Source organism: Mauremys reevesii, unplaced genomic scaffold (genome assembly GCF_016161935.1).
Source record: "Mauremys reevesii isolate NIE-2019 unplaced genomic scaffold, ASM1616193v1 Contig116, whole genome shotgun sequence".
NCBI lineage: Eukaryota > Metazoa > Chordata > Testudines > Geoemydidae > Mauremys > Mauremys reevesii.
Genome location: NW_024100734.1, coordinates 71,672 through 92,533, shown reverse-complemented (window position 1 = coordinate 92,533; position 20,862 = coordinate 71,672). Strand labels below are relative to the sequence as shown.

Sequence of the window (20,862 nt, the reverse complement as noted above, 5' to 3'; positions counted from 1 at the left end):
ATGGAAGCTGGAAACCAAACACCCGTGACCGAAGTCGACCTGGAGGGACTCTCGAACACCAGGAGCTTCCTCTCTCTTCTTCCTTCTCTTCCTCCTCCTCTACCTGTTCACCCTGCTGGGCAACACCCTCACCCTGCTGACTGTGCTCTGCGATCCCCGACTCCACACCCTGCCCATGTACTGCTTCCTCGGCCACCTCTCCTTCCTCGACGCCTGCCTCTCCTCCGTCGCCATGCCCAAGATCCTGGCTGGCTTGGCGGGGCCTGGCGGCAGGACCATCTCCTTCGGCTGTGCGGTGCAGCTCTCGCCTTCCATTTCCTGGCCAGCACCAAGTGCTTCCTCTACACGGTGATGGCCTATGACCGCTTCCTGGCCATCTGCCACCCTCTGCGCTACACCGTGGTCATGAGCGGAAGGGCCTGCATGGGGCTGGCAGCCGGCACCTGGCTCACCGGCTCACTCTGTGCCACGATCCACACCACCCTGACCTTCCGCCTGCCCTACTGTGGCCCCAACCGGGTGGAATACTTTGTCTGCGACATCCCCTCTGTGCTGAAGCTGGCCTGTGCCGACACGGCTGCCAACAAAGCTGTCATTCTGGCCAACATCGGGGTGGTGGCAGCTGGCTGCTTCCTGCTGATCTGCATTTCTTACGCCTACATCGCATCCGCCGTCCTGAAGATCCACACGGCCCAGGAGGCTGCGGGCCCAGTTCTCCACCTGCAGTGCCCACCTCAGCCTGGTGCTGCTGTTCTATGCGCCACTGCTGTTTGTATACGTGCGCTCCTATTCGAGTCACGTATCCGACGGGGCAGTGTCTGTGTTCTACACCATGTTCACCCCCCTTTTGAACCCTTTCATATACACGCTGAGGAACAAGGAGATGAAAAAGGCCCTGAGGCGACTGGCTTATGGATCAGCGCTGTCTCAGAATGGAACCAAAAGCTGAAACTTTCAAAGAATCCCAAGAGAGATAAATGCCGAATTTCCATAGGGTGTCCGATTCCTTTAGCCACCTTTGAGAATTCCAGCTGAATGTCTGTTTATTGGAGCGAGACAAGGTGGGTGAGCGAGGTAATATCTTCTCCTGGAGCAACATCTGTTGGTGCAGGGGACAACAAGCCTTTGACTTCTGAGTTTCACAGTCTCACAGAGCTGTTCCTCAGTTCTCTAGAAGGAAACCAGAGTGTCACAGCTAAATATCAGGAAGGGACGGATTGTTAAGCATAAGGGGTCACACATGTTGTAGGACACCACTTAAAATGCAATGAATGTCTCTGCAGTTGTAGGGCAAAGCAGGGTTAGTAGGCAACAGAGTTTTACAAATTGTTGTCATGAGCCATATAACCAGTGTCTCTAAGTCCCTGTTTTTTAGTGTCCAGCCGCGTTATGAATTGAGGTTCCCAAGTTGTGCAGGTCTCCTTTGAGGATGAGGCCTGATAGATCAGACATGGAGCTAACAGGATTTAATCAAGGGTAAGGGTTGCACTGTGGAAGGAAGGTGCATTCTCTCAGAACATGAGTGTACAGTATAAAAGGGGAAACACAAAATCCTACAGAGACTCCAAGGAGGAGCCACAAGGGGCTGTTTTTTCTTTTGCAGATGGCTGCGCTTTGGAAGCAGAAACCAACCCGGCACCAAGAAAGATCAATGAATATAAGAAGTGGAGCTTAACCATTATCACGCTTCTCCAAGCGTTCTGTTTATCTGCAGTGTAAATTAAATGTGATTAGGAATTAAATACCTGCATGTAAGTGATTTGTAAATGGAAAAAGAATATTTGTATTAAAATGAAGCAATTATACAAAAGATTGAAATGCCCTAGATTGGAAACAAATCCAACAAATGGTTTGGCGTTAAATCTATGGAGAAAATGTTGTTTAACAATGTATAGTTTATGAATGTGTCAACTGCTATTGAATTCCACCTATCTGCAGTCACTAGGGTTTGGTTAAAAATGGTTAAAAAACACAACAGAAAGTACTTTATGGACAAAAAAATAAACTTTTAAAATGCATAAGGCTGCCACAGTGAGACACCAGTTAAACTGGAAGGAGCGTAACATGAGAACTGGTATGACAGTCACTCTGAAACCAAGCTGACAGAGATGCTGTGGAAACATGACCAAGCATTTCAACAGAAGCTAGCAGCAGACATACGGTATCCATTGCATGAGCAAGGGTTCTAACTGTGTTTTGAAAGAATTCAGTAAGAGTTATTAACTGTTTTGTATGTATGATGTTGTAAATGTGTTTTTAATGTATGTTAAAGTTAATTTCCTATCATGAAAGGTAAAAAGCAAAGCCAATGATGCTTAGTAAATGGGAAATATATGCTATGTAACGTTAAAGAGGCCTTAAGTGGCAGAGAACAAAGTCTGCCCTCTTTTATCACCACAGAAAAGATCAAAATGTGGTAGGAGGGAGGTACAGGGTCAGAAAATTAACAAGGGTCCAATGCCATGAAGTTCAATGTGGAAAGTGCTACAGCTCCTACAGTGTGGAAGAAGTTTGCTTTGCCTCCCCCAATAGTGTTACAAGACAATACAAGGTCTGGAAAGTCCCAGACTCATGCATCTGTTTGTCCCTGGGGGATGGTTACATGTGCAGGTGGAATGAGTTGCGGCATGTGGGTTCACTTTAGGGGAACAGGCTTCAAATTGCACAAGGTGGTTGAGACACTGGGACGTTGGTAAGTAAAAACTGCCTATGCTGCTGATAATGAGTCTTGTGTGATGGCTGAAGAGAATCATGTCTGGTATGGACCAGGGAATGTTATTCCAATTGGCCCAGGTTCTGTTTCACACCTCAATTTCCTGGGGTGATAAATGGAAAGATTTTATATTTAAAACCTTTTCATACTCTCATTAAAATAAAAAGTGAAGTTACAATTACCAAAGGATGCTTTAAAAGCAAAGCAAGCTTATAAAGTGGAATTGCCCCCTAGTGGGCTGTCCCAGAGGAGCTGAACTTGCACTCTGTGGTTTGTACTTAAAGCTAATATTGAAGGTGGTTCAAATAAGTACAACTTCTGTGGTCTTGAGTTTGTGTTGCTGGGTAAACTTGAAAAAGAGAGTCCAGAAAGGGAGGAAGATGATGCAGCTGAAACGACTGCTAATATAAAAGAGAAAGACAGAAGCAGGGACATGTAGCTGAGGCCTGGCCAGACATGAGTAATTAACACATGGAGGCAGGTCTCATTTCTTGGAGGATAGAATTAGGAGGTAAACAGATCATTAGGCTGAAAACAGAATGTCTGTGCTAAATAAAATAAGTAAGTTTCTGAGTCAGGTAAGATAAGAGGAGAACACCCAAGGACGCCCATTTACTGCAAAGGAGATAACAGTGGACAAGGTAAGTTAGGAATGTAGAGATGAGGTAAAGAGTTGGTTGAGTGTGGACAGTGCTTGGACAGAGCATGCTGCAAAGTAACCAAGCCAACCCCCAAACGTGTGTTGCAATGTGTAGTACGTGCAATGTCATGTGTGTGTATCTATCTATCTATCTAATGTATTTAAAGGAACATGCTGGCTGTCTAACTTTGGATGTGTGGTATGTCACCCCCTACACTTGAGTCGGATCAACTCAGTGTAGGTTTGCTGTATGCCGAATAAAGGGACCTGAGTGATGAGATCTGGAGTAGAAGAGAGTTTTTGGATCACAGAGAGCAGGATGAAGTGTCAAGCTCTTCAGAATCAGCTGAGTGGAAAAGGTCTTGGAGGCAATCCCAGCAAGCAGAGTCACTGGGTTTATGGCTCATTACAAGAGTTGGCTGTAACATACTGTGGTGCCTTCCTTTGTCCTATGCCTGCGGAGGTGTGAAGTGACCATTTCATTTCAAGTGGTCTCCAACCACGTGTGTGAACCCCTTAGGATAAAGTGTCTCATACGACATAAGAACCTGAAGAGAAGTGACAGACTGAGCATTTTAATTATTGCTGCAGCTGCCTGTATTACCCTCCTTATGGTTTTATTCTCAGGGCCCAAGCATAAGTTTTTTGGGGCCCAGTACAAACATGTAACATACATGTACCCATGTACATACACATACCGCGATCCCTCACCGCATACATACAATCTCACAAGCACGACTCCCTCCTGCGTCTTGTAAACCTTCTGAACGGGGTGGCGCTAACTGTGATACTACTTGGCTATCTTCACGCATTAGATTGGAGTCACGTGATTCATGTTCTGTAAGCTTCTCTTTGTAATCAATTGCCAGTGACACACACAAAGTCTCTATATTGAAAGCATTTTCATCTTATTTTGTTAAGTTGCTTCCCTAGTTAGTATGTTGCCTGACTGCAGAAAGGCCTTGTCTGATTTGAAAACCTGGAGGATAGTTCCCTTTCTTTGACCTCCTTACGTTTCTGGCTGCCTGATTTGTATCTGAGCCACCACCAGACATGGCAGTTTGGGGTGTGTGTAGGGTGACCAGATAGCAACTCTGAAAAAACGGGACGGGGGTGGGGGGTAATAGCTGTCTATATAAGAATAAGTCCCCAAAAATGTGACTGACCCTTTAAAATCGGGACATCTGGACACCCTCGGTGCGTGTGACTGTGAGTGAATTAAACACTTACTCACAGATATTTTGGGCCTGTAACTCCTACCAGAAGAAGCAGCAGCACTGGCTCTGTCATAAACAGATAGTTAAGGGTTAATGTCTCTTTTACCTGTAAAGGGTTAAGAAGCTCAGTAAACCTGGCTGACACCTGACCAGAGGACCAATAAGGGGACAAGATACTTTCAAATCTTGGTGGAGGGAAGTCTTTTGTTTGTGCTCTTTGTTTGGGGGTTGTTCGCTCTTGGGACTAAGAGGGACCAGACACGAATCCAGGCTCTCCAAATCTTTCTGCATCAGTCTCTCATGTTTCAAACTTGTAAGTAATAGACAGGCAAGGCGTGTTAGTCTTATTTTTGTTTTCTCAACTTGTAAATGTTCCTTTTTGCTGAGAGGATTTTACCTCTGTTTGCTGTAATTTTGAACCTAAGGCTAGAGGGGGTTCCTCTGGGCTATATAAATCTGATTACCCTGTAAAGTATTTTCCATCCTGATTTTACAGAGATAATTTTTACCTTTCTTTCTTTAATTAAAAGCTTTCTTTTTAAGAACCTGATTGATTTTTTTCCTTGTGTTAAGATCCAAGGGGATTGGATCTGGACTCACCAGGAATTGGTGGGGGAAAGGAGGGGGGATGGTTAAATTCTCATTGTGTTAAGATCCAAGGGGTTGGATCGGTGTTCACCAGGAACTTGGTGAAAAAGCCTCTCAAGGCTGCCCAGGGAGAGGAAGCTTTTGGGGGGACAGAAAGTGATCCAGACACTGAAATTTCTGGATGGTGGCAGTGTTACCAGATCTAAGCTAGCAATTAAGCTTAGAAGTGTCCATGCAGGTCCCCACATCTGTACCCTAAAGTTCAGAGTCGGGGAGGAACCTTGACAGGCTCCCACTGTCTTATGGTGCTTTGCCCCCACACCAGCTGTCCCTCCCTCCTGCCTATGCACAAGGAACTCTGGGACTGGTAGTTCTTATCTCGATAGGCCACATCACACAGAGGAGCACAAGTCTCTGTTTCTCAGTCTCAAACTACATGTCCTAGTTTCAGGGGCGGCTCTAGCCATTTTGCCACCCCAAGCATGGCGGCACGTTGTGGGGGGCGCTCTGCCGGTCGCCGGTCCACCGGAGCCGCCTGCCACCCTCCTGGTGACCAGCAGAGCGCCCCCCGTGGCATGCTGGGGTCTGGAGCCGCCCCTGCCTAGTTTAAAGGCACAAGCATGTTCTCTATTACAGAGGAGGACATGAGGCCCAGCAACTCACTGTTCAGAATGTGGCTTGAGGCTGCTTCTGATTAGCTCCAGCAAATCTCATAAGATCTGGACAATAGATATATAGATACAGGGAAATACGTTTCTATAAATATCCTCAGGCATGATCTACAATTTAGCCTAATTTTTTTCCTCATGGTAATGGGGATTGCAGCCTAGGCTGGCCCCCCAGGGCCTCTGGACCCCCGTAAAGTGTATTTCCCCCCCCCCCCCCGCCATGTGAGGGCCCTGTTTATTTTATTACTTATCACTGCAGTATCTGAGCGACTTCCGTATAAAATCAATAACAATAATACAAGTCCAGATCATTGAAATCAGTGGGAGGATCTGGGTCCATGTCCTTTGTATTTAGTGGTGTGACACTGATTCCCATCTCCAGACCTGGGAAAAGCTTTGCTTAGCTCGAAAACTTGTCTCCTCCACCAACAGAAGTTGCCCCACGAAAGGTATTATCTTACCCATCTTTTCTCTCTCAGACCTGGGGACCACCATGGCTACAACACCGCAAACAATATTGAATCTATTGATCAATCCATCCCTCATGGTCTGTATAACTCAGATAAAGAGTGATGAAGCCTAGCTGTAATGACCGCAGCACATTTTCCCCTTGTGGAAACCTGTCATATATTTATGCCGAGTGTTAATAAAGACTGATACTTTTTTTTCAGTAGAAAGCCTGTGCAATACTTTAAACAGCACTTGCAGTTGTTGCCTGATCCTTTTAATTATTAATAATAATTGTATTGATTGCCAGTCCTCAGGCCTTTTCATCCAAAGACTTCAGACTGCTTGAGAAATGTTAGCTAAATAATCCAACTGTGAGATGCCTCATTGGCTGCTCTAAAGTAACCACTTCTGGGGTGGGATGCTGTGGCTATTTAACAGTGCACTATAACAGTGCCTTATAGTAGAGGAAGAAGAGTCCTGTAGCCAGTTCAAACCAAAAATGTGAACTGAAGAAGGCAAAATGATACAAGCTAAGTCTGAGTTTGGGCTGGATACCAGAGCTAGCTCTCAGGAAAAGCAACAAGGTCACTAGAAGTAAAGTGTTGGTGTCAAGTGTAACCCCAAAGAGGGAAATTCCGACTGCATTGAGCCTCTTAGCACCACCTTGGGGCACTGGGATCAGCACCGACTGTGAGGGGAGAGCGCCCCCTACTGAACCTCCCACCCTGCTCCCTGCAGCACAGCTCCCCCTAGTGCCCTCCTGGGGCTTTGGGGTCAGCACCGACTGTGATGGTAGAGCGCCCCCCCAGTGCCCTCCTGGGGCTTTGGGGTCAGCACGGACTGTGAGGGGAGAGCGCCCCCTACTGAACCTCCCACCCTGCTCCCTGCAGCACAGCGCCCCCTAGTGCCCTCCTGGGGCTTTGGGGTCAGCACTGACTGTGAGGGGAGAGCGCCCCCCCAGTGCCCTCCTGGGGCTTTGGGGTCAGCACGGACTGTGAGGGGAGAGCGCCCCCTACTGAACCTCCCACCCTGCTCCCTGCAGCACAGCGCCCCCTAGTGCCCTCCTGGGGCTTTGGGGTCAGCACTGACTGTGAGGGGAGAGCGCCCCCCAGTGCCCTCCTGGGGCTTTGGGGTCAGCACCGACTGTGAGGGGAGAGCGCCCCCTACTGAACCTCCCACCCTGCTCCCTGCAGCACAGCGCCCCCTAGTGCCCTTCTGGGGCTTTGGGGTCAGCACGGACTGTGAGGGGAGAGCGCCCCCTACTGAACCTCCCACCCTGCTCCCTGCAGCACAGCGCCCCCTAGTGCCCTCCTGGAGCTTTGGGGTCAGCACCGACTGTGAGGGGAGAGCGCCCCCCCCCCAGTGCCCTCCTGGGGCTTTGGGGTCAGCACCGACTGTGAGGGGAGAGCACCCCCTAGTGCCCTCCTGGGGCTTTGGGGTCAGCACCGACTGTGAGGGGAGAGCGCCCCCTACTGAACCTCACATCCTGCTCCCTGCAGCACAGAGCCCCCTAGGGCACTGGGGCCAGCACCGACTCAGACCCGTTCCCCAGCATGATCAGCACCAGGAGTGAGATGGGAGTTCAGAGTCACTGCCCCCATTTGACACTTGGCGTCTCTGACAAATGATACAACGGAGTTGGGAGCTGGTGCCCGATGTTGCAGTTTTTCCACTATTACATGCCTGGGCCACTGCCAGATACTTTTACAGAGCCAGTCGAACAGCCACTTTGCTGTAATGACCCTCAGCCACTTCGAGGGACCAGACAGCAAATGTGAGAAATCGGGACGGGGTGGGGGGTAATAGGAGCCTATATAACAAAAAGACCCAAAAATCAGGACTGTCCCTATAAAATCGGGACACCTGGTCACCCTACAGCCACTAGTGGACTGGAACCACTGCCCCATATGTCATTGCCAAATTCCCTGGATTGGGGACAGATTGAAGCCGGCATCACTTAGTGGGGAAAGGCCTCGTATCCTATTCCTAACCCCTGAGCCAGGTAGTGCCCTGACCTAGGGCCAGATCAGAGCCAGCTGCCCCTGAGCCAGCCAAGGCCCGGATTGGAGGAGGAAGGCCCCATATCCCATTTCCAGACCACCCACGAGCCATCTGGCTGTCACAGGGTGTTTAAGCGTAATGTGCCACTCTGCTTGTCTTTAGCATCCGTTTGTGAGTGATGCTGCTGAGAAATTCTCCATGGACCCCAGGTCCATTTAGTCAGTAGGAGTAAATCAGCTGAATCCCACTGAACTCGACTGACCTCTGGCTGATTTACACCTGGTGGGGATCTGACTTTATATTTTTGCTTCTGCCTGCTACATCATAATTGTTCTCGAGGGACTTTGGGCCTTGCTAATATCTCCGCTGGGCTTAGCTTTCCTCTGCACACAGCCGTGTTCCCTTGAGCTACAACTGCCGCCTTTTCCAAACATACACTCGCTGTTTGCCAACCTCTCACACTGCTGCTAACAAGCCCCATGGGGCATTAATTCAAAGCTCTCTCTAATTAACCCTGGGGATTGCACACCTTGCAAGCAGGTAGCAAAGGCAACAATTAAAAAGTCATCGCAGGGAGGGACTGCAAGATGTTTAACGAGCCGCAATGAGAACCAGAAGTTACATGGTAACATTTTGCCCTAGCAACAGGAAAACACTGTGCAGCTCGTTAAAGCCCTAGTTACAGCTGTGCCTTTCTCGGCTCTGTCTGCTTCACAGCCATCAGCGGGCCAGAGGCTCAGCGGGCGTAATTTGGCTACTTGAATTTACACCAGCTGGGCATCTGGCATCACTGAGTTTATTGCAGGGACACCAATTCACCCAGCTACCGATCTGGCCCATTGACTCCAGTGGAGCTATGACCGATTTACAGCAGCTGGTCCCTGGTCCCCTGTCTAGTCTGGGCTGTTAATTCTGCCTTTTTCGAAGACAAAACCGTCCTGCGAAGAAGGATAAAGTGTCTCACACAAAATAAGAACCTGACAGGAAGCAACAGCCTGTCCATTTTAACTACTGCTGCAGCTACCTGGGTGGCCTTCCTTAGGGTTTTATGGTCTCTGAGCAACTCCCATATAAAATCAACATCAGTAATAAAAGCCCAAGTCCTTGCTGAGATCAACGGGAGTCAAGTGCCTAAATATCTTGGAGGATCTGGGCCAGAGTCCTGGGTGGACTTTGTGGAGTCTCTGACCCGTCTCCTTTTTGGGAGTAAACCCTCTGCTTGGGCCAGGGTTGCTGAAGGCGGATCTAGGTGACACTAAATGAAAACGAGGACACTGCTGATAAGTGCGAGGTTGCCCTCGGGAAAGCAGGAGGCTCACATCTTAGATCTCCCAGGCTCCGGCCCATTTGTTTTAACCACAAGGCTGCTATTAGCATCCCATCTGCTTTGGACAAAACTGAATCCCAGGATGAAATTCCTCCTCCAGTCTAGTTTTATACAATGAAATATAGGGACTGACGTCTTCTGAAACAGAGAGTTTAAGGCCAGAAGGGACCGTTAGATCATCTGGTCTGATCTCCTGCATATCACAGGCTGGAAAATTTCTCTCAGGAGCCCTGTATTAATCTCAATAAATTTTGCATGGCAAAAAACATCTTCCCCAAAAGCCTCCAGTCTGGGTCCAAAGACTTCAAGAGATGGAAAATCTACCACTTCCTTTGATTGTTGAGTCCAACAGATAATCACCCTCACTGTTAAAAAAGTATGTTTTATTTTCTAGGCGTGGAGGAATCAGATTGTTACTGGCAAATGTTGGTCAGCATTGATTTCCCTGTGCACACCAACCGATGAAAAAATATTTCCAGCTGTAAAAACTGAAATTTACAGATAGGTAAAGATAGGTAGAATTCTGCTTGAGAATTTATTATAGTTTAATTTAAGGATACTTACTTTGTATATTTTCATATGTGATGTTGACCCGCCCCTCACCCAGCTAATTGTGTACAACTAGATAAAAATAATTTTTAAAATGCTTTAAAATAAGCATGGAGGTGATCCATCAAAGTATAAAAAATAAAACTGAATTCTGCTGAGCCTACTTATTTTGCATTTGTCTGGTTGTAACATCCAGCCATTGTTTCTCGTTCTGCCTTTCTCTGCAAGTAGGAAAGCAGCTTGGTCTGGTGGACTGAGCATTAGCACAGACAATAGGAGGGTTTTATTATTATCGGCAGTAGTGCCGAGGGGGTGTAGATGCACAGCCAGACAGCCCAGGCCCTTCCCTAAAGAACCAACAGTCTAAGTCACCTCGACTCTGCTATATGACCTTGGCAAGTCCTTTCCGCTCTCTGCACATCCGTTTTCCCTCCCACCCCTTGTCTGCCTTCCCCTACTTCCCATGTAATCTCTTAGGGGCTGGCAGTCCCACGCCCAACGGAGCCTCCAACCCATTCTCAGAATACACCTTAAGGCAGGGGTGGGCAAACTATGGCCCGTGGGCCACACCCAGCCCCCGGGATCGTCCTGCCAAGCCCCCGAGCTCCTGGCCCGGGATGCTCACCCCCGGCCCTTCCCCCACTGTTTTCCCTCCCCCGCAGCCTCAGCTGGCCCCGCTGTCGGCGCAATGCTCTGGGTGGCAGGGCTGTGAGCTCCTGGGGCAGCGCAGCTGCAGAGCCCGGCCTGACCCGGTCTCTGTGCTGGGCGGTGGCGGCATGGCCCAGCTCCAGCCGGGCAGCGAGGTGGTAGCACCGCCAGCCACCGGTGCTCCAGGCAGCGTGGTAAGGGGGCAGGGAGCGGGGGGTTGGATAGAGGCAGGGGCGTTCGGGGGTGGACAGGGGTGGTTGGGGGAACAGGGGTTGAATGGGGCAGGGGTCCCGGGGGCAGTCAGGGTACAGGGAGCGAGGGGTTGGATAGAGGGCAGGGGCGTTCGGGGGTGGACAGGGGTGGTTGGGAAACAGGGGTTGAATGGGGCAGGGGTCCTGGGGGCAGTCAGGGTACAGGGGCGGGTTGGATAGAGGGCAGGGGCGTTCGGGGTGGACAGGGGTGGTTGGGGGAACAGGGGTTGAATGGGGGCATGGGTCCTGGGGGCAGTCAGGGTACAGGGAGCGGGGGTTGGATAGAGGGCAGGGGCGTTCGGGGGTGATTAGGGGTGGGGTGTGGATAGGGGTCAGGGCGCTCAGGGAGAACAGGGGGCAGGGGTGGGGGCAATCAGGAAGGAGGGGAGCGTTGGATAGGGTGGCAGGGGTGAGTCAGGGGCAGGGGTTCCAGGGGCAGTCAGGGGACAAGGAGAAGGGGTGGTTGGATGAGGCAGGGGTCCCAAGGGGCCGTCAGGAATGAGGGGAGGGTTGGATGGGGCAGTGGGGGTCCAGGAGTGGTCAGGGAGCAGGGGTGTGTGGATGGCGCAGGGGTCCCAGAGGGGCCGTTGATGGGACAGGAGTCGGGGGGGGGGGCAGATAGGAGGTGGGGGGTGGGCCACGACCCCCACCCCTAACCACCCCTCCAAACAATTTAGGAAACCCAATCCACCCCGCAGGCCAAAAAGTTTGCCTGCCCCTGCCTTAAGGTAACATCAGGCGTCTTCATATTCCTCAACTTCTGTGCCACTTAGTGGCTATTCCACTCCAACCACTTACAGCTGCATCAATCGGCGTTTGATTCTGTTTGCATTCGCTTCCCCTCATCTGTTAAAAAAAAATCCTGATACATTTCTGTGCCTGCTAGTGAGACAGGCTGGCACTTCGCCGTGTTACCCACTTCGGCCAGTGGCTTATAACCATCTTTTTTTGCTTCCTTGATGTCGGTGTGCGCCCGCTACATAAATATTGCTTAACCCAGGAGAGCAAAGCATAGAGGGAAACCCATGAATTATAGGAACAGAGCCTTAACCGGTAGAAACCGGACCAGCTGCCCCGGATTTAAATGCTGCTCCACTGTTTTACATCAGCTACGGCTCTGCCCATGGTCTCCAGTGGAACTGTGGCCAGTTTGCTCCGGCTGGGGGACCGGCCCAATGACTCTGATGGAACCCAATTAATCTGCACCAGTGGAGGACCAGGCCCAGTGCTCTCAGAAGGAAAACCCTTTCCCTCCCCCACCCACTTGAACAGGGTAAATGTACCAAGTTCCTTCCAGCCTGAAGGCCACCCCTGGAGGCTGAGCGGTGTCACAGCGTCACCTCATCCAGGTTCAGCTGCAACCACTTCATTCTGCGGCTGAGTCCCTGACAATGAGCCTGGCCGCTTTGCTGCTGGTGCTGGCTCCAGGTATTCGAGGCTCTGCTCTGAGCAGGGCGCCACGGGTTGGGATTTCCAGGCGGTTGGGGAATGGCTTTTCTGAAAGAAAGGCGCTCCGATACCACGGGGATGGGCGCCCGTGGGTAGACAGATGGACAGTGCGGAGGGGAGGATGGGCAGAGGGAAGGGTGGATGGATGGACAGGCAGACATTACGGAGGGAAAGGTGGATTTTCGTTCGCTTGTTTTCTCCTTTGTCTGCACAGAGGTGCATGTATTTTCCTGTCACTGCTGAGCAAGAAAACCTGGACTAAAACCAACCTCCTCCCCCCAGGTGCGTTTGCCCAATACACGGTGACCCAGGAGCCGTCCCAGGCCGCTGCCAATGAAGGAGAATCCATCCAGCTCAACTGCTCCTACACGGGCACCGCGTACAGCGTGCATTGGTACCGCCAGCCCCAGGGGGGCCAGCCGCGGTTCCTGGCGCTCCTGTCCTCTAGTCACAGAGACACCCGAGAGAATTTCACCATGAGCCTGGACACCGAAACCAAAAGCAGCTTCTTGTACCTGAACAGCAGCCGCCTGGCAGACTCTGCTGTGTATCTGTGCGCGCTGGAGCACAGTGCCAGGTGAGCACAGGCAGCCCGTCACAAAACCCTGGGTGGGGGCAGGGCACACGGACCCGAGAGAGGAGACAAGCAGAAGTTAGAATAGAACAGCGGATATGAGCACAGAGAGAAGAAAGGAAAGTAGACCAGAGTCGGCGAGAGGCAATAAGAATAGAATGGAACAGAAGAGAACACACGGGAACGGACCGGAACAGGAGCGATGCGAACAGAATAAAGGGGAGAGAAGAGAAGAGGGGTCAGTAATTTAAGGAAGAAACTTGAAGAATCAGCTGGAAAATTATAGACATTTTCACCTTTTCGCCTTCCCCAATTGCCTGGATCTGGTGGTTTTATATAAAAAAATAGCCTCCTTGCCCCGCAACACTAGCAGATGGGGAAGCATTCTCTGGGGAGACAATCCGGTACCTCAGTAATTCCCATGTGATTTTCCCTGTTGTTCAGGTCAGACACTGTCCGACTGGTAAAATGCACACAGACATTCTCACATACAGCCACACACAGGCCACACTCGCACAACTTCTCTCTCTCTCTCTCTCTCTCTCTCTCTCACACACACACACACACAAATTCTCACATACAACCACTCTCTAGATTCTAACACACAGCCAGAAACCTACTCACTGAAATCACACACACACGCACAGTCTCTGACATATATCCCCCCTTCATACACACTCAGAAATATAGATAGCTATGCATACACACCATGACACACACACACTTAATCTCAGAGGTAAACAGCTCCATTCACACTCGAGATGATAATATCCTCGACTGGACCAACTTCTGTTGGGGACACAAATTTTCCAGCTACAGAGAGCTCTTCCTCTGCTGGGAATCGTCTCTCTCTCACCAACAGAAGTTGGTCCATTAAAAGATATGACCTCACCCACCTTGGCACCAACACAGCTACAACAACACGGCACGCTCCTAGATAAACAGCCTGCCCCCCGAATGAATCCCACACCCAGAGAATTTCCTGTGTCAGACTTAGATCTCTCGGCAAAGGGACCCAGTCCTGCCTTTCATTGCAGGGTCTGACAGACCCCACAGCACCCATGGACTTGCTTCTGCTCACTGCACTGCTGCGAGGTATCGCACCCTTTAGTTCTCTGAGCTTTGCTGTTCTCTCTCGCACACTGACACACCTTCCTTCTCACCCTCAGGCAGGATTTAAGAGCTTGGCGTCCCTTGGTATTTTACAAGCAAAGAACTGAGTTTACCCCAGTCCCATCTCTTCCTGTCAGCTCTACTGAGCACAACAGACACGTGCAGTTTGTAAAACTCCATCTGTTTCCTGGTGGCTCATCTCTATCCTTCCACTGTAAGGGGACTTCCAGCCAAACGCCCGCCCCTCCCTGGGCGTGACCTCCGCTGGCCTCCCTCGCCCTGTTTTCCCCACACCAGGCCCCAGGCGGTTCCCCGCAGCTCATGATATTAAGGATCACAGGTGGCTGGGAACCAGGGCCGGCTTTAAGCCGATTCGCCCGATTCCTGGGAATTGGGCCCCATGCCTAAGAGGGCCCGGCGCCTTTTTAATTTTTTTTTTTACTTACTCCAGCTGCCGTCTCTCTGCTCCGGGGTCTTCTGTGGCCCCGCTCCCCTGACCAAAGCGCAGGCGGGAGAGCGGCTGCCCCACAGCCTCGGTCTCCTGGCTGCAGCTCCGGCGGGAGCGCGGCAAGCCCCGCGGCCCCAGGGCCGCCCAGAGGATTCCGGGGGCCCGGGGGTGGGGGGCCCTTCCGTTCCGGGACCCACCGCCAAAATGCCCCGAAGACCTGCGGTGGGAGCCCCCCCCGCCGAATTACCACCAAAGCGGGACCCGCCGCCTAAGTGCAGCCCGGTCTTCGGCGGTAATTCGGCGGGGTCTCGCCGCGGTCTTCAGGGCACTTCGGCGGCGGGTCCCGAACGGCCCCGCCGCCGAATTACCGCCGAAGACCGAGCTGCACGTCGGCAGCGGGTCCCGCTTTGGCGGTAATTCGCCAGTGGGGGGTCCGTCCGCCCCGGAGCGGAAGGACCCCCCACTGGTGAAGACCGGGAGCGAAGAAGCTCCTGCGCCCTCTTGCCCCGCCCCCGCTGGGCAGCCCTGACCCTATCCACCCCAGAACACCCACAATCCAACCCCATTCCCTGCCCCTGACCGCTCCCAACCTCTGCCCCTCCCTGTGCCCTGACTGTCCCCAGGACTCCCTGCCCCTTAGCCAACCCCCCCGGCCCCGGCCCCGGCCCCAGCCTCTTACCCCCGGCTGCCTCCTCGCCCGGAGCCTCAGCGCCTCGCTGAACAGCCGCAGCGTGTCTCCGCCGGGGCCCCTGAGCCCCGCCCTGCTCCGAGCCGCGAGGTGAGGGGGCTGGGCTGGGCTGGGAGCTCCAAGCCGAGCGGAGGGAGCTGAGCTCAGCCCGGAGCTCCCAGCCCCGCCCCTCCCCACGCGGCTCGGAGCGGGGCGGGGCTCGGGGCGCCCCGGAGACACGCCGCTTGATGCGCTAGGGCTCCAGGAGAGGGGCGGAGGCGGGAGCCTCAGCTGTTCTCTTGTGGGACCCTGCGGAGCCCGGGCCCGGGGCAAATTGCCCCCTTTGCCCCCCCCTCTGGGCGGCCCTGGTGCTGGGTCAGACCAATGATCCATCCAGCCCCGAGCCCTGTCTTCCTGCAGCGGCCTGTGCCAGCTGCTTCAGGGGGAATTAACAGAACAGGGCAATGTATTGAGTGTTCCACCCCCCCAAATCCACCCCCAGTTTGTAGCAGTGCTAGATTTAGGAAACATAGGGTTGCATCCCTGACCATCCTGGTTAATAACCATTGATTGACCCATCCTCCATGAACTTATCTAGTTCTTTTTTTCAACTTGTTATACCTTTGGCTTTCCCAGCATTCCCTGACAATCAGTTGAACAGGTTAGCTGTGCACTGTGTGAATAAATACTTCCTTTTGTTTGTTTTCTAACCTGCTGTTTATTAAATTCATTAGGTGACCCCTCCTTCTTGCGTTATGAGAAGGAGTAAATGACACTTCCTTATTTACTTTCTACACACCAGTCATGATTTTATAGACCTCTATCATATCCGCCCCTTAGTCCTCTCTTTTCCAAGCTGAAAAGTCCAATACCCAGTGGAACCCCGCTCCCAACTTGGTCAGACTCTATTAGGCTTTGGTTTAGATGTGGTCCCTTAAGCGTTTCTGAGTTATGTGAAGGGCTTAACAACAATTCTTTACTCACTTTCTTCACACCATTCATGATTCATAGACATCTATTATCTGTAACAGTATGAAACCTCAGCGGGTGGAAGACTGTGTGGATCCATTTATCTCAATGAAGCTATGGCTCTTTAGGCCATTTGGGGATATGGTACATTAAATACCAATCCTTGTGGTGCCTATTTTTGATTATTTCTCCCCCTGTCTGCGTTAATGCAGGGTTTTCTCTGGTTTGTAAATTGAGGTTTAACGTCACAACCCCCCCGCCCCAATTTTAAATGAAATGAGGGAATGGGAACAGCTGGTTTAAATGCTCATGGCAGAGTCAAGGGACCTGCAGCAATCCACACTAGCTGAGGATTTAGCCCCTAAAGGTGGCAATTCTGGAAGGGACCCGGGGTCACCTGTGATTATGATAACATGTAGGCGCCCCCTGCTGTGCCAGGCAAATACAGAACAAACACAGGCGGTGTCTTCCCTGACTCCACTTGCACTGCAAGTGGAAGCGGAGACAACATGTGGGTGCAGAGAAACAGAGGGAGGAACACAAAGGAAACACAGAAAGGACATTGGGTAACACGACAGGCTGCGGTCTCAGCACAACAGCTGCCTAACCCGGCTCAGCATCACACCAGGCAGGTTTTACAGCTGGCTAGTATGGCTGGGGTGTTGTAAAAGAAACCGTGTTAGCGGCTGAGCAAGTTCCCCCGCAGATGCACCGCAAGAGGGCCCTGGTTGTACCAGCCCCTCCCCCAAGTGCAAAGCTGTCATTTCACAGCCTGCTGCTTCACGTGGTCTCGGATTCCCCGCAATTCCCCCCCCCCCCCAGCTCTCAGACACCCCGCAGAAGCCAGGGAGCCTAGTTCACGGGCAGGAGCAGGCTGCTGTGTGGTTAGCACCGTAGGCACCCAGCAGAGGAGAGCTGCACCGCAAAGAAAGCGGTGGATCTATATTCTACAGACATCTTTCCCCACTTCTCCTCACGGCTGGGGAAGGCAAGGGAGCAGCTTCTCTCTGCAGCTCGGGAACAAGGTTCTAGCTCACCTGAGCCCCTGAAGATGTTCCTCACCTGGGTCTCAGTATTTGCAATATTTTCCACTCTCGGTGAGTAAAATCTCAGGTCTATTGGGCCAGATCCTTAGCTGCTGTGAATTGTCACAACTCCGTGGAAGGCAGTGGAGTAACAACAAGCCCCAGGAGATGCGGAGTTAGAGCCCATTTGTTGTTATTAAAGCACCAGTTTATAAATCTTAGCCCCTCCCCTCCGTTATTGGCAGGTTGGAAGGTAGATAACCCCCCCGTGGTTGGAGCTAAGAGCCGTCTGTATCCATGTGACGGGTTTTTTTTTTACCCAGAAGGGGCTAATGGAGAGCCAGTGAAACAACCTGATGCCCCAGTGACTGTGTCCCAAGGGGAACCAGTGCTGCTGAAATGCACCTATGACCCTACCCAGTCTCCAAGGCTCTGGTGGTACCAGCACTACCCAAATGAAGCCCCTCGCCTCTTGCTGGGAGACTATGAAGCATCGGGTGAGGAGGAGAGAAGGAGCCGGCGAGGGTTCTCGGCCACACCCGACAAACAGGAGAAGACCTTCCACCTGAAGAAAAACTCCAGTGAACTGCGCGACTCCGCCGTCTATTACTGCGCCATGAGCGACACGGTGATTGCGCCCGGCAGAGTCGCTGCACAGAAACCCGCGGGGGGAAGAGGAGGCGGCACTAAGGATGTCTGGGTTAGAGCCCCAGAGGAACAGACTTTGCACAGCGCCGGTGGAGTCAGTGAATCCCATCGCCAGGGTGTAAATGTGCAGAGCTACGCAGGAGTCAACGGGCCAGATCCCAGGCTGCTGGGACTGGGTGGAGCTCAGGGGAAGCAAATGATCCAGTTCCTCAAAATGTTTAAAATCAGTGAGGAATTGCACAGGAGTCAGCTGAGCTGCACTGGTTCCTATCAGCTGAGGATCTGAGCCATTAAAATAGGACATTGCGGGTCTCTAGCGACATTCAAATGTTGCATATTCCTAACAGAACACACAAAATACAAATCCTGAATTTTAATTTTTCCACAATTCCTCACTCCGCTAACTTCCTGGCGTCTATTGTGTGACGGTTTTGCTGGTTTCGGAAATGAAACATCCGGAAATGGAAGCGAAGTCAGGAAAATGGGAACATTGGCATTACACTGTGGTTACTGCACACAGCCATCTAGCGCAGTATTTGCTCTGACTGCAGCTACTACCAGCTGCTTCGGAGGAAGGTGAAAGTGGGTAGTTATGAGAACTTCCTTACGGGTGCTTTCATCCTAACCATTGACAATAAGTCATAGATTTATGTCTTGAAGTAGAAGGGTCTCCTTAACCTTCCAAATTTTAAAGTAAATTTTAATGAAATTCTGAAAGGGTTTTTTAATCTATAAGAATGTCCCAAGGTTTATTTATCGTGGTAAACTTTTGGCCTCACTTGAGTATCTGGTGGCAATGAGTTCCAAAGGGTCACTGCCTAACTTGACAATGAATTTCCATGAAACATTTACCATCCTTAATAAGATTTGTTCCTCGAAAATATCCCACTTATAGATCAAACTAGCAACCTTCAACTCAAATGTGATTTCCACCTTAACCTAGTAACATGGAAATTGAAAATCCACACAGTTACAAACAGCCATCTAAAGGCTTTCAAAAGGATTAACCCAGGAAACCATTAGTTATTAAAAAGTGCGATTTATAACAAATGGTGAGAATTATCAAGTAGCTGAACAACTCCTTATTCCCAAATTTATCCAGGAAAGAAGATGGAAATAGCCGGGGACACGTATGCAGAATGAAGCCAAAGCATCTGCCATTGGACACATGCCTTTGGGCAGTTCTAAACGGGGCTAGATGATAGAGAGGGAAAGTGTATGGGATTTAGCCACATAAAGAACATACAAAAACTGGCCTCGGAAAGACAAGGATAGTGCAGCCATGTCTGTGCCCTGTATGACTGTGAATCCTCCCTGCACTTTCAGACGATAATCTTTTCTTCCCAGTTATTCTGAACATTCTTAGCTAGATACACAGCGGATCCGGACTGGTGTAGCTCGAGTGATTCCAGCCGATTTACACTGATTTACTGCAGCTGGGGGATTGACCCTGAATCTTTTCCCAGAGCATCAGACGGATTGTGCAGCTATTAAACACGGGATAGTCCGACTGGAGTAAAGATAAGAAACACTCCGAGCTGCTTAGCAAAACCTTCCCCACAAGGGGCCGCTGTTCTATCACGGACCCGCCTCCCAGGCAGCGCTGTCTCAGGCTGGCAGTTCAGAGCCCCGCTGTTTAACGTGGTCTCGGATCCCCGCAGTTTCTCCTCCCCCTTCCCTCCAGCTCTGTGCAGCAGCCAGAGAGCCGAGGGCGGGGGCAGCACCTGACTGGCTGCGTGGTTAGCACCGCAGTCACTCACCAGAGGAGACCAGCGCCAGTAAGCAGGGAGCTGCCTATGTATTTAAGGCATCATCTCCCTGAGTAAAACCTCCTTCTCCCAGCGCCTCCTCACAGCTGGGGAAGGAGAGGAAGAAACTTCCTCCTTGGGCTGTGGGGATTGGGGAGAAGGTTCCATCCCACTTCATCTCTGAAATATGTTCTTCCCCTGGGTGTCCGTTCTTACACTACTTCCGGTTCTGGGTGAGTAGCGTGTCCGCACCGTGTCCGGGTGAGCAGGGTGTCTGCAGTATTTCAGCTTGGGAGGTAGATAAGCATTTCATGTTCAAACCAAGAGGCGTCTACGTGGTTATATAAGCGCTTTATTATAATTTTTATAGAAGGGGCTAATGGAGAGTCCGTGACACAGCCTGATGACCGAATGACTGTGTCCCAAGGGGAGCCAGTGCTGCTGAAATGCACCTATGACACTTCCTATGTGCCTACACTCTGGTGGTACGAGCACTACGCGAATGAAGCCCCTCGCCTCTTGCTGGGAGACTATGAAGCATCGGATGAGGAGGAGAGAAGGAGCCGGCGAGGGTTCTCCGCCACACCCGGCAAACAGGGAAATAACTTCCACCTGGAGAAAAACTCCAGTGAACTGCGCGACTCCGCCGTCTATTACTGCGCCATGAGCGACACGGTGATTGCGCCCAGCAGGGTCGCTGCACAGAAACCCGCTGACGGAAGATGAGGAGACACAAAGATTTTGTGGTTTAGCTGCCCCAATGGTTTTAATCTGCGTAGCAACTATGGTGTGAACGGTCCAGATTCCAGATGGTGTTAATCTGCCCTTGTCCTCTGGAGTCAATGGCGCAGATCCCACGTTGGCGCTAACTGGTCATAGCTGCGCTAAACAATGGTCCAGTTCCTCATTTGTTTTGAAGCAGTGAACGTCCTAGGAATCATTTGAGCTACTCCAATTTACAGCAGCGGAGGCTCTGACCCGTTGCATATCTATGGGATTGTGAAACTAAAAATGCAACGTGTTTCTTTTCCCCAACAGGATACCTAAAAATGCAAATCCTGTCATTACTTTTTCCACAATTAGTTCCTCTTGTAGCTCTCCAGATGTCTCTTGTGTGAAGGTTTTAGAAATGGAATGAGGTAGAAATTGGGAAGGTAGGAACATTGGAA

General features: G+C 51.2%; 1 protein-coding gene, 1 pseudogene and 1 gene segment (V, D, J or C); all 3 read left to right on the top strand.

Moving 5' to 3' along the window:
* On the top strand, positions 1 to 1,035 carry LOC120392783 (annotated as a pseudogene).
* Positions 1,036 to 12,443: 11,408 nt separating this feature from the next.
* Positions 12,444 to 18,235, top strand: LOC120392781. Its single transcript, XM_039517506.1, has 5 exons — positions 12,444 to 12,480; positions 12,784 to 13,078; positions 13,520 to 13,538; positions 14,113 to 14,170; positions 17,621 to 18,235. The coding sequence occupies exons 1-5, from the start codon at positions 12,444 to 12,446 to the stop codon at positions 18,229 to 18,231; spliced, it is 1,020 nt and encodes a 339-aa protein (XP_039373440.1). The 3' UTR covers positions 18,232 to 18,235.
* A 1,558-nt stretch (positions 18,236 to 19,793) lies between these two features.
* Positions 19,794 to 20,419, top strand: LOC120392798. The segment is given in 2 exon segments: positions 19,794 to 19,926; positions 20,064 to 20,419. Coding segments are annotated over 2 exon segments (402 nt in total).
* Positions 20,420 to 20,862: the final 443 nt, after the last annotated feature.